We start from the raw sequence: 12,871 nt of genomic DNA, 5'->3' as shown, positions 1-12,871 counted from the left end.
TCATCAGTATCAGCATAGAACAGCGTGTGCTGTGTCAAACCTCTAGGCAGAGCACAGGGGTCGTGATTTTCAGCCCAGGAAAGTGCCTCCTATGAACCGGGTTATCTTCCAAAAGGGGAACTTGACCAGGCCAAGAGGACAAGAGAGATTCCAGGAGGCAGAGAAGGGAGAAGAGCACGGAGCCTGAGGCCTTCATGCGCAGAGGCTTAGAGGCAGGGGCAGTTTAGCATTTGAAAGGCTTGCAAGATATAGTGTGTTCCTTCATCTCTGGAACACATTTTGCCCTCGCCCCTTCCATTCCCTTCTCCCAAAGCGAAGGCCTCAACTGTGCAATTATCTGTAAACTGGGCACGTGCCCAGCTCCTCAGCGCTGGTTTTCTAAAGTCCAGCCTCATGCAAGGGGCTGGTTTCATAAGGAGACCTGCCAGCTCCCAGGCCCCAACGGGTCTCCATCTAGCAACCATAACAAGGTCTGGGGCCAAACCAGCCCTCGGGGAGCTGCAGGTTTAAACCGAACCCGGGTCTGGGGCCAGACCTCTGTCCTCCTCCTCGGTGCCCAGACCACCACCACAGCGTTCACACACACCCTCCCCGCTGGCTGGCGGCCAGGCCCCACTACCTCTCCCGGCTCCTCCCTGGCTAAATCCCGCTGCCTCTCCCCACCCTGCCCTGGCCGAACACTGGCAGAGGGAGCTGGAGAAAACCAGACAGGCAGGCCCCACCAGGTGGCAGCCAAGCCTTAAGGAACCAAGGGAGAAGAGGGTGACATGGAGGTCACCGGGGCTCCTTGAAGCCAGAAAGGCTTGGGGAGGAGCTGCTCTCTGTTGGAAGCTAAAGAGCAGCGAGTCTGGCCCCTTTTGCTACCCAAGAAATGTTCCTGTGAGAGTTAAGAGAGCTATAGTAGCCATAATGATCCTTTACGTCTTTATAGGGCTTTGCCCACGTGCTAAGCACTCCCTGAGCACCTCAGGCCAACGCTATAGGGGGACATCACCATTTCCCTGAGGGTTAGCGAGATTGAACGACTTAACTGTTAGTAAGGTTCAGTTAATTAATAATAATTGTTAGAACCAGGATTTGAGACCAGGAATGACCATTCCAGAGTTGGCTTTCATAGACACTGCCCTACACTGCCACCCATGAATAACCATCCAGAAAGAACATGGCTCCCCATCACTACCCCACTTTAATAGGAGCTCTTCCCAGACTTCACTTACTCCGCCCCCTGCAGGCCAGCCAAGGGTTACATGATCCCCATAATAATCATCGACTGCCACCTAGTGGCGTCATGTGGAATGTCACATTTGTAGCCCTCCATCTGATTTTTGTGATATTTAATCCTTACGTAACCCCAGTGCCTACAACAGTGCCTGGTACAAAGTAGACATTCAGTAAATATTTGTTGGATTAATTTAAGTGATCCTTAGGGGAAAAAGAAATATCAACTAGGAAAACCAGAGCATTGGTTGTCCCAACTTTTTCATTCCTAGAAGCTCCCCGGGCCCATATTTTGTTCCCTGATGGCAGATCTGAAGGAACAAAGGACCAGATGGAGAAAGAAGCTGCCTCTGCTCAGTCAGAGGGACCTGGCTGCAGGCTTCTCTGACCACAGAGCTTCTAGAAGCCCCAGAACTCCCTTCTCCGTGATCCTCTGACTTTCTGAGGAACTAACCCTTGGCTGAGCAAGAGCAGTTTGACCTAATAAGGCAAAGGAATGGAAAGAAAAGAATTCAATAAGCCTTTACTTTCCTCCTCCTCTAGTCCAGTAGGAAGTCAAATCAGGGTTGCCTGGGAGGTTCAGTTAGCTAAGCGTCCTGGCTTAGGTGGTGATCTCACGGGTTCATGGGATTGAGCCATACATTAGGCTCTGACCTCCCAAGCCTTCTTGGGATTCTCTCTCTCTCTCTCTCTCTCTCTCTGTCTTTCCCTCCCTCTCTATCTCTCTCTGTCTTTGTCTTTCCCTCCCCCCGGCCCTTCCCCTATTTATGTGTGCTCTGCCCCCCATAAATAAATGAACATTAAAAAAAAAAAAAAGCTCAGAGCTGCCTGAAGCAAGAGGTCCTTCCTGGAACCCCTGACTCTGAAATGGACTTCTGGTCCTCTGGCTAGAGAGAGCCCTGTAGAAGTTGCTGCCTTATTTGGTGTTATCAGGAGCCTGAGAAGCTGTGTGATTTCCTCTGCAAGGACTGTAAACAACCATAATTGGATGAGAAGGGCACAGCACTCTCACAAAGGAGTCTCCTGCTTCATGCCTTGCTCGGCTCTCCCCACATTGACTTCTCTTTCCCTCTCTGAAGCCCTGTGACTGTTCTTTCCTCCATCCAGCCAGTTCAGGCCAATCTTGATCCATTTCCTCCAGCCCCCCCCCCCCCATGGCGGGGCCACTATGCGTCAACCATCGTTCTGATTATGCAGCCACAGTCTTCCAGCCCAGGTCAAAAAGAGACAAGAGATTGGTGTGGCGCACTCTCCAGTGGGGTTTTTGTAGAAAGGATCCTGTAGCTCAGTGACTTTTCTGTCCTCGCTCCCAACCCCAGCTCATTCTGCTTCCATGTTCCTGGACTCCCCAGTGATTCTCTATGTCACAGTGGCCTGCTCCCCCTTTCCCTCAAAACGCTGCTTCCCAAATTGCACAGTAATTGAGAAACACATCTAAGTCAAACTACAGAAGCGTTCCATTTCCCGCATGGACTGTGCTTCCTGAATGTGAAAATTTTAAAGTAGACTATCTTGTCAACCGTTCTTTGCCTCCATTTTGGTTTGCTCTTCTATTGGCAGGTGTTTCTCACAGGCTCTAAAATTCCCTGCCTAGACCGACTTCCCAATCCTCACCTTTTCAAGTGATCCGCTCAATCACTACTTCACTCACGCTTGCAGACATAAATGCATACGCTTAAAAACATTTGCTGAGCCCTGGGATCAGGCAGTGTCCCAGGCACTGAGACTCAAAGGCATGCTCATTATTCTCAAAGCACTCACAGTGCAATAGGAAAGAAATATGTCCTCAGAGGCTTAAAGTGCTATGTGATCAATGTTTTAATAGGGACCTATTGGTGGCTGTGTGAGCAAAAGAGAGACCCAAAATAAATTAGTTTTAGCAAAAATAGACATCATTTGCTTCAAACAACTGAGGTTCGGTGAGGGAACCTGGCTCCAGGCATGACGGGATTCAGAGTTCAGATGATATCAGGATGCCCCCTCCCCTCCCCCACCTTGGTTTCATGGCATCTGCCTGGCTTTCAGCTGCTGGCGGTCCCCCATGGAGCAGAATGAGAAGAGGCTCAGATACAGGGATGGGCCACACCCTCCCAAAATATAACTGTGCAAGTTCACATAGTAAAATCAGCTACACCCACATACTCACACAATCTCTCACTGTCGTCGTCCCTCCCCCCCCCCACTATATAACAAAACTGTTCTTTATAGGGACTTTCTAAATGACATTGCCCTGCATTGTCAACTCGAATGAAAAGAATTCATAACACAAGACTTGGGACCATGGAGGGGGCCTAGACTGATGAGTTTATGACCGTGATGAAAAGTGGAGTCTCTGGGAACTATTAAGGACCTGATAGATGAGAATCACCTTGGGATCAAATCTGGCCTTGGAGAGAGCCCTATCTGAGGTCTCCACTCTCTTTGGTACGGACCAGATCCAAGGGGGTGGGGGGAGGGCACATGAGGGAGAGACACAGGCCCAGGGATTTCCTAGTTTTAGATTCATCACAGCTGGAAAGCATCTCATTTTACAGATGAGGCACTGACACCAAACAGGGTCCACAGTGAATAAGTATCAAATCGGAAGTATGCTATATATTACCAAACAGCATAAATAGTTGGATGTTTTGTGCGCATATACCAAAACATTCATGCAGTTGTTTTTCTTGTAGCGGTATGACTGGAGATTTATATTTTCATTTGTATTCTATACATTCTCCTCTCCGCAGCCTGCGGGACTTTTCTGAAGCACACAGCTGATAAAGTTACTTCCTTGCTTAATTTCCTTAAATGGATCCCCTGTGCTCTCAGGAGATGCACATTTCCTATCATATAGGCTTCTAGAAGATAGAGTTTTAGGGCAACCCAAAGGTCAGAAATCTAGGCGAGGTGCTCCATGGAAAGTTGGGACCCCCAAAGACTAAACCTTCAGTATGTTTCTCTTAGTGAGAAGTAAAACTATGGAGAAACTGCTTGATCAAGCTTGGCTCTGAGTGAAGAAAAATTCTCTCGCTTGAGAATTTGTAGCCACAAGTCAGTATCACGTTGTGGTCCTAAAACATCAAATGACAGGGGAGGTTTCTGGGGACATCCCAAAAGTTGAAAGCCATGCCGGGAAGGTCCCCCAGTCAACTAGCGAAAGAAAACACAAGACCTCTCTGGAGGAACTTAGCTATAATTCAGTATAATTCAGGCCTCAAAGAACTCCTACAGATAAGTCCCAAGGAAAGTGAACAGCTCATAGTCAAAAATCAGAAATACAGGAAGAAACAAGGCACCATATGAAAGTGATAGAAGGAATAATAGGCGGTAAAATCAGACATACATAGACTTCAGCGCGGGAATTATCAGAGAAGCATAATATTGCCGGGGCTGATGAGGTTAGAGATATAAAAGAGAAAATTGACAATGGGAGCCAGCATCAAGAGATGAAGAAATGACCAAGCAAATTTGAAAGCAAAATCTCAAGCAGAGCTTCTAGAAATTAATACCGTAAAAAGCGAATTTAAAATTCAGTGAATGGGGCGCCTGGGTGGCACAGTCGGCTTCAGCCAGATCACGATCTCGCGGTCCGTGAGCTCGAGCCCCGCGTCAGGCTCTGGGCTGGTGGCTCAGAGCCTGGAGCCTATTTCCGATTCTGTGTCTCCCTCTCTCTCTGCCCCTCCCCCGTTCATGTTCTGTCTCTCTCTGTCCCAAAAATAAATAAACGTTGAAAAAAAATTAAAAAATAAATAAATAAAATAAAATTCAGTGAATGGATTAAACGACACAGTGGAAAGGAGACTAGTAACCTAGAAGACGCATCTGTAGAAATTATCCAGAAAGCTGCCTAGCACACGAAGAGGTGGAAAATAAAAAACAATGTAAGTGATGTGGAAAAATAGAAAAAAGAAACTTTAACATGTATTGAATTAGACTTCCAGACGACATAGTAATAAAAATCATCATAAGAATTAGTGAATATATAGTACTTACTATGAGTCTCTATTCTAATTTTTTAATGTTTTATTTATTCTTTTTTTATGTTTATTTTTGAGAGACAGAGAGAAAGCAGGGGATGGGCAGAGAGAGAGGGAGACACAGAATCCTAAGCAGGCTCCAGGCTCTGAGCTGTCAGCACAAGGCCCGATGCAGGTCTCAAACCCACAAACTGTGAGATTATGACCTGAGCTGAAGTCGGACGCTCAATTGACTGAGCCACCCAGACACCCCTAATGTTTTATTTATTCTTGAGAGACGGAGAGAGACAGAGCATGAGCCAGGAGGGGCAGAGAGAGAGAGAGAGGGACACAGAATCCAAAGCAGGCCCCAACAGGCTGACATCTGAGCTCTCAGCACAGAGCCCAATGTGGGGCTCAAACTCACAAGCTGAAAGATCATGACCTGAGCTGAAGTCGGAAGTTCAACCGACTGAGCCACCCAGGCGCCCCTATGAGGCCCTATTCTAAACTGTTACATAACTAATCCATTAATCTTCACAACAAACCTATGGTTTTGAGTAAATGAACAAATGAGTAAATAAATTTTTCTGATCGCTTTAAATACTTCATGGTTAAGTTTTTAAACCCAATTTGGCTGCGGCACGGGCACATGAAAGGAAGCCATAAGAGCTAAGGCTCTAGATGATCTGAAAATAATCTAGCTAACAAGTATCATACGGTAGAGGGAGGTTGGTGATAATACGTGCAGTGTGCTAAATTCCTTATCTTTCATAAAGGGAATTCAATATACCTGTTGTTGGCATTGACAAATCGAAAGCAGAAATGTAGTTTCATTATACAAAGCTATAACTTTAACATCTAAAAGAATTAAGGATGGGGGCGCCTGGGTGGCGCAGTCGGTTAAGCGTCCGACTTCAGCCAGGTCACGATCTCGCGGTCCGTGAGTTCGAGCCCCGAGTCAGGCTCTGGGCTGATGGCTCAGAGCCTGGAGCCTGTTTCCCATTCTGTGTCTCCCTCTCTCTCTGGCCCTCCCCCGTTCATGCTCTGTCTCTCTCTCTGTCCCAAAAATAAATAAACATTGAAAAAAAAATTTTTAAAAGAATTAAGGATGGAAACAAGAGGGGCGCCTAGGTGGCTCAGTTGGTTAAGCGTCCGACTCTTGATTTCAGCTCCGGTCATCAGGTCATGATCTCAGGGTTGTGAGATCGAGCCCCACCTTGGGCTCCATGCTGAGGGCAGAGTCTGCTTGAGATCCTCTCTCTCCCTCTCTCTCTGCCCCTCTCCTGCTGGCACACTCTCTCTTTCTAAAAAAAGGAGGAGGAGGAGGAGGAGAAGAATAAGAATAAGAATGGAAATTAGACATACTGGTTGTTACTGAGGAACACAATTGGGAAAGACTTCACTTTCACTTTATACACCCCAGTGTCATTTGAAATAAAATTAATTGTGCATACCTTGCTTCTGTAATTAAATTTTAAAAAGATCAAGGAGAGCTTGGCTGGCTCAGTTGGTAGAACATGCGACTTGATCTTGGGGTTGTGCTTTCCAGCCCCACATCGGCTGTAAAGATTATAACTGAACAGACTTTAAAAAGATCAAGCGATATGAAAAGCCCACAGCTAACATCATCCTCAACGGGGAAAAACTGAGAGCTTTTTCCCTGAGATCAGGAACGCGACAGGGATGCCCACTCTCACCGTTGTTGTTTAACATAGTGCTGGAAGTTCTAGCATCAGCAATCAGACAACAAAAGGAAATCAAAGGCATCAAAATTGGCAAAGATGAAGTCAAGCTTTCGCTTTTTGCAGATGACATGATATTATACATGGAAAATCCGATAGACTCCACCAAAAGTCTGCTAGAACTGATACATGAATTCAGCAAAGTTGCAGGATACAAAATCAATGTACAGAAATCAGTTGCATTCTTATACACTAACAATGAAGCAACAGAAAGACAAATAAATAAACTGATCCCATTCACAATTGCACCAAGAAGCATAAAATACCTAGGAATAAATCTAACCAAAGATGTAAAGGATCTGTATGCTGAAAACTATAGAAAGCTTATGAAGGTAATTGAAGAAGACTTAAAGAAATGGAAAGACATTCCCTGCTCATGGATTGGAAAAATAAATATTGTCAAAATGTCAATACTACCCAAAGCTATCTACACATTCAATGCAATCCCAATCAAAATTGCACCAGCATTCTTCTCGAAACTAGAACAAGCAATCCTAAAATTCATATGGAACCACAAAAGGCCCCGAATAGCCAAAGGAATTTTGAAGAAGAAGACCAAAGCAGGAGGCATCACAATCCCAGACTTCAGCCTCTACTACAAAGCTGTCATCATCAAGACAGCATGGTATTGGCACAAAAACAGACACACAGACCAATGGAATAGAATAGAAACCCCAGAACTAGACCCACAAACATATGGCCAACTCATCTTTGACAAAGCAGGAAAGAACATCCAATGGAAAAAAGACAGCCTCTTTAACAAATGGTGCTGGGAGAACTGGACAGCAACATGCAGAAGGTTGAAACTAGACCACTTTCTCACACCATTTACAAAAATAAACTCAAAATGGATAAAGGACCTAAATGTGAGACAGGAAACCATCAGAACCTTAGAGGAGAAAGCAGGAAAAGACCTCTCTGACCTCAGCCGTAGCAATCTCTTACTCGACACATCCCCAAAGGCAAGGGAATTAAAAGCAAAAGTGAATTACTGGGACCTTATGAAGATAAAAAGCTTCTGCACAGCAAAGGAAACAACCAACAAAACTAAAAGGCAACCAACGGAATGGGAAAAGATATTTGCAAATGACATATCGGACAAAGGGCTAGTATCTAAAATCTATAAAGAGCTCACCAAACTCCACACACGAAAAACAAATAACCCAGTGAAGAAATGGGCAGAAAACATGAATAGACACTTCTCTAAAGAAGACATCCAGATGGCCAACAGGCACATGAAAAGATGTTCAGCGTCGCTCCTTATCAGGGAAATACAAATCAAAACCACACTCAGGTATCACCTCACACCAGTCAGAGTGGCCAAAATGAACAAATCAGGAGACTATAGATGCTGGAGAGGATGTGGAGAAACGGGAACCCTCTTGCACTGTTGGTGGGAATGCAAATTGGTGCAGCCGCTCTGGAAAGCAGTGTGGAGGTTCCTCAGAAAATTAAAAATAGACCTACCCTATGACCCAGCAATAGCACTGCTAGGAATCTACCCAAGGGATACAGGAGTACTGATGCATAGGGGCACTTGTACCCCAATGTTCATAGCAGCACTCTCAACAATAGCCAAATTATGGAAAGAGCCTAAATGTCCATCAACTGATGAATGGATAAAGAAATTGTGGTTTATATACACAATGGAATACTACGTGGCAATGAGAAAAAATGAAATATGGCCTTTTGTAGCAACGTGGATGGAACTGGAGAGTGTGATGCTAAGTGAAATAAGCCATACAGAGAAAGACAGATACCATATGGTTTCACTCTTATGTGGATCCTGAGAAACTTAACAGGAACCCATGGGGGAGGGGAAGGAAAAAAAAAAAAAAAAAAAGGACGTTAGAGTGGGAGAGAGCCAAAGCATAAGAGACTGTTAAAAACTGAGAACAAACTGAGGGTTGATGGGGGGTGGGAGGGAGGGGCGGGTGGGTGATGGGTATTGAGGAGGGCACCTTTTGGGATGAGCACTGGGTGTTGTATGGAAACCAATTTGTCAATAAACTTCATATAAAAAATAAATAAAAAAATAAATAAATAAAATAAAAAGATCAAGCGAGCCAGGCCACGCAGGGCCTTGAATGCCAAGCAAACAATTCTTTAGCTATGGAGGCTCACACTGCTTGGTGGATGGTTTACTGCCCGGGCTCACAAAGGGCAGCAAAAGGCTCCAGGGCAGCTAGCTATTCCTCACAAGGCGGGGGACCGGATGGGGTAGGATGGGGACAGGCTGAGATAAGTGATTGGAGTCATGGCAAATGAAAAACATCTCGTGAAGTTTCTTGTTTGACACATCTCCAGGATCTCATTTGCCAGTGCCCTTTCGGCAGGAAATCACAGGGGCTGTCATCCAGCATCCTGATAAGCCTCAGGCAGTCACCGAAGTTCACTCCTGCTACGGCAGACATCTTGCCATCCAGAGGGGAGAGAAACATTCTCCACTACCTGCCAATCTCAGGAAAGCTCTTCCTTTTCTATTCTCTGCTTCCAGCAAGAAGAATGGTGCTCAGGTAAGAGCCTGCTCAAGAACTATCTTCTTGCAAAAGCAGTTTTGTTTTCTTCCTCTTAGTCTACATGCTCGTGAATTCATCTCAAGGTAGGGCATGCAGGACACCAGGGGCACCCCACGGCAAATCAGGGGACATGAAGCTCCCTCGTGATGCTTTGGGGGCTGGCAGCTTGGACTGTGGGAGAGCCAAACAGGATCCACCAAGTTCTTTTTGCTTCTATCCTCTCTCCCTATACTCTCTCTTTCTCTCCAAACATTCAAATCTGCAACTATGGAGAGGTCTGTTTTGCTACTTTTAATTTAGGGAGCAAGATGGCAGGCTGGCATGAGACTCCAAAGCTAAATTGTTTTAACAACCTCCGCTTTCACAGATTTGCTTGCTATTCAAAGGTGGGGTTTTTGTTTTGTTTTGTTTTGTGGCTCCTGTATCTGGCATTACCCCAGCAGAAAATGTAGGGCACAAGCTAATAGGATATTTGGAGCGTTTAATGAAAGGTCTGGTTACACAGGTATGGGCAGAGCTAAGGAAAATCTATAAAGGATGCTGACTGAAGCCCCCAGAGATAAGGCCTGAAGAGAAAGGGGAAGAAGTTACCAGAACCCAGGAGGGCTGTGGCGGTAAGGGTAGTTGTAGCTGTGCCTGTAGGAAAGGGCCACCAGACGGGCTCCAAGTCCTCAGGCAGAGTAACACCTCCACTGCCAAACTGCAGCCTGGTGGACAGAGAGAGCCAGAAAGTCACAAACCCCCAGCCGCCCTCCTCGCGCCCTCCAGCTCCTGTCTGTGTCTCCCTTTCGCTGAAAGCAACCAGGAGCCAGAGACAGAGGGAGCCCGTTGATGAGGACGATAAGGACAGAGAGGCGGGTAGAGAAGATGGAAATGAGATGTGATGGCAAATGGGGATGGCCATGTCTTCTTATGGCCTCCTCCCAGTTGATGTTTCCTGGGACTTCGTGTCTCTCTGCGAGTCGGTCAGTTTCTCATTGTATCTCCTCAGTATGTTTGTTTCACTGTTTGCATCTCCGTATCTGGTGTCACTTCTCCGGAATAATCTCTCATTATCATCATAGATGCCTTGAGAACTGATTTCAATTTTGTGGGGTTTTTTGTTTTGTTTTGTTTTTTAAAGTAGGAGTACACAGGTATTTAGAAGTACTTTAAGTTTATGATTTTGGCTGCCCTAGAAAGAAATCCATTGTAAGAGTGACCTACACTGTGTCCCCCACAACAGAACTGGGCACCGGGGACACACTAATGGACAGAAAGAAAAGGACTTCCTGTCCTCATAGAGCTCACACACTGGGCCATTTCTGGCCAAGAGGCTTGGCCATACTCATACCTGTCACAGAAAAAGGTCACATTCCTTTCATGACCCTAAATCACGATCTCCTTTCTGGTGGATGGACCACGCTAAGTCACTGAGATTGTCCACAGGTTATGCCTGAGTCTTCTGACTTCCTTGTCTTAAGAGAAAATCTCAGTCCCAGGCAGAAAGAATGCCAAGCTCAGAGTCCTGTTGTCATCACACATAACCCGTCCAGACTTTTCAATTCCTGCCTCCCCCCGCCAGACCTGGCACGAGCCCTAGAATATTCCAATGTCAGTAGAGGGTCCATGTTGCGGTAGAGAGAGCCCAGTTTTAGAGTTAGAGAGAGCTGGTCTGAATCCAGGTTCCAGAACTTCAGAGCAACGTGGCCTTCAGCAAGTATCCTAATTTCTGCAAGCCTCCGTTTCCCTCCTCGGTAACATGGAGACAGTAATCCTCATGTAGCAGGCTGGCCCTGAGAATCGGGGCACACAGCAGGTGCTCAAGTCTTGTTTGTGTTCCCAGGAATACCAGTGGAGGGTTTCTGAGCATCGATCCCACCACCCCGGCCTGGGAGGGCACACTCACACCAGTGAATGGAAGTGACGAGGACCTTCTTCCAAGTAACAACGTGGAAATCCTGATCGTGACTTTGCTGACCTTCATCTTTGCCCTGGGCGGGCTGGTGGGAAACGTGACCGTGCTCTGGCTGCTGGGCTGCCGCATGCAGAGGAACGCTTTCTCCGTCTACATCCTCAACCTGGCAGGAGCTGACTTCCTCTTCCTCTCCTCCCAGGTTGTATATGCCCTGGAGGCGCTCATCAACTTCCATTCGGTGTACTTTTCCATCCCCAGATTTTTCACCACCATGTGGACCTTCGCCTACATCGCGAGCGTGAGCATTCTCAGCGCCATCAGCACCGAGCGCTGCCTGTCGGTCCTTTGTCCCATCTGGTACCGCTGCCACCGCCCGAGACACACGTCAACTGTGACGTGTGGCCTGCTCTGGGCCCTCTCCCTGCTGCTGAGCATCCTGGAAGGGAAGTACTGTGGCTTCCTGTTTAGGGATTTTGACCCTGGGTTGTGTCTGGCGTTTGATTTCGTCGCGGCCGCCTGGCTGATTTTCTTATTTGTGCTTCTCTCTGGGTCCAGCCTGGCCCTGCTGACCAGACTGCTGTGGGGCTCCCAGCGGATGCAGCTGACCAGGCTGTATGTGACTGTGGGGCTCACAGTGCTGGCCTTCCTCTTCTGCGGCCTGCCCTACGGCATTCACTGGTTCCTCGTATTCTGGATTCAGCAGGGTTTTGATGAGTCCCTCTGGCATCTTTATCTGGCTGCGCTCACCCTGTCCTGTGTCAACAGCTGTGCCAACCCCATCATCTACTTCTTTGTTGGCTCCTTCAGGCAGCGGTGGCCCCGGCAGCGGAAGACCCTCAGGATGGTTCTCCAGAGGGCCCTGCAGGACGCATCGGGAGGGGATGAAAGCGAAGTCCGCCTGCCTCAGGAAACTCTGGCGATGTCGGGAAACAGTCTGGTGCCTTGATTCGGCGTCTGCCTCAGTCAGACAAATGTGGCTTTGAGAACCAACTCTGTCCCTATGGGTTGGGGAGGTTTTCTTCACTTCTCTCGGCCTCGGGGCCCCTGACCTTCAAACCCTAAAGTTGTAAGATAAACCTTACGGTTAAGATAATATCCTCCCTCGTGAGGACTGCAGCGGCACCTGTGAAACAAACACTGAGTGTCGCGCCTCAGGGACTGCCTTCCCCAGGGCCTTCGCTCCACCCCAAACTCTACCAACTCCGGGGTCCGCTTTAGGAGAACCCCACCTTCAGCACAGGCTGAAAGCAGCGCAGGACGGTCTAAATTCGTTTGGTCGCTGCACTTGGGAGGGACTGGAAGAACATTCCATGGCAAGTTTCTGTGGTCACCCTCCTGCATCCTGTCTCCATAAAATTGAAAGAATTAAAGAGCAGACTAGCCTCGGAGAGCAGTCTTCTTTGATTTTGGTAGGGCCTAGAATATGTCCCTACCTTAATGTTTATTGAATCCAAGACTTAACGAACGAATAAATGACGAATTTTTAAACCAAGCCTGTGCTAAACACCCATTTCCCAGAATTGAGTCACCATCCGTGAGTTTTTCCTTCGCCAT

General features: G+C 47.1%; 1 protein-coding gene across 1 annotated transcript in view; it reads left to right on the top strand.

The window, feature by feature from the left end:
• MRGPRX2 (MAS related GPR family member X2) overlaps positions 1-12,263 on the top strand; it is a 44,821-nt gene extending 32,558 nt beyond the window's left edge. Inside the window, exons 2-3 of the mRNA XM_030333295.1 lie at positions 2,360-2,456; positions 11,216-12,263. Coding sequence (XP_030189155.1) covers positions 2,360-2,456; positions 11,216-12,263 — 1,145 coding nt within the window. The remainder of the gene's footprint in view (positions 1-2,359; positions 2,457-11,215) is intronic.
• The last annotated feature ends 608 nt before the right edge of the window (positions 12,264-12,871 follow it).

The sequence above is a fragment of the Lynx canadensis genome, chromosome D1 (genome assembly GCF_007474595.2).
Source record: "Lynx canadensis isolate LIC74 chromosome D1, mLynCan4.pri.v2, whole genome shotgun sequence".
Lineage (NCBI taxonomy): Eukaryota > Metazoa > Chordata > Mammalia > Carnivora > Felidae > Lynx > Lynx canadensis.
Note: the sequence above shows the minus strand (reverse complement) of the source record. Positions and strands in the feature narration are given on the sequence as shown.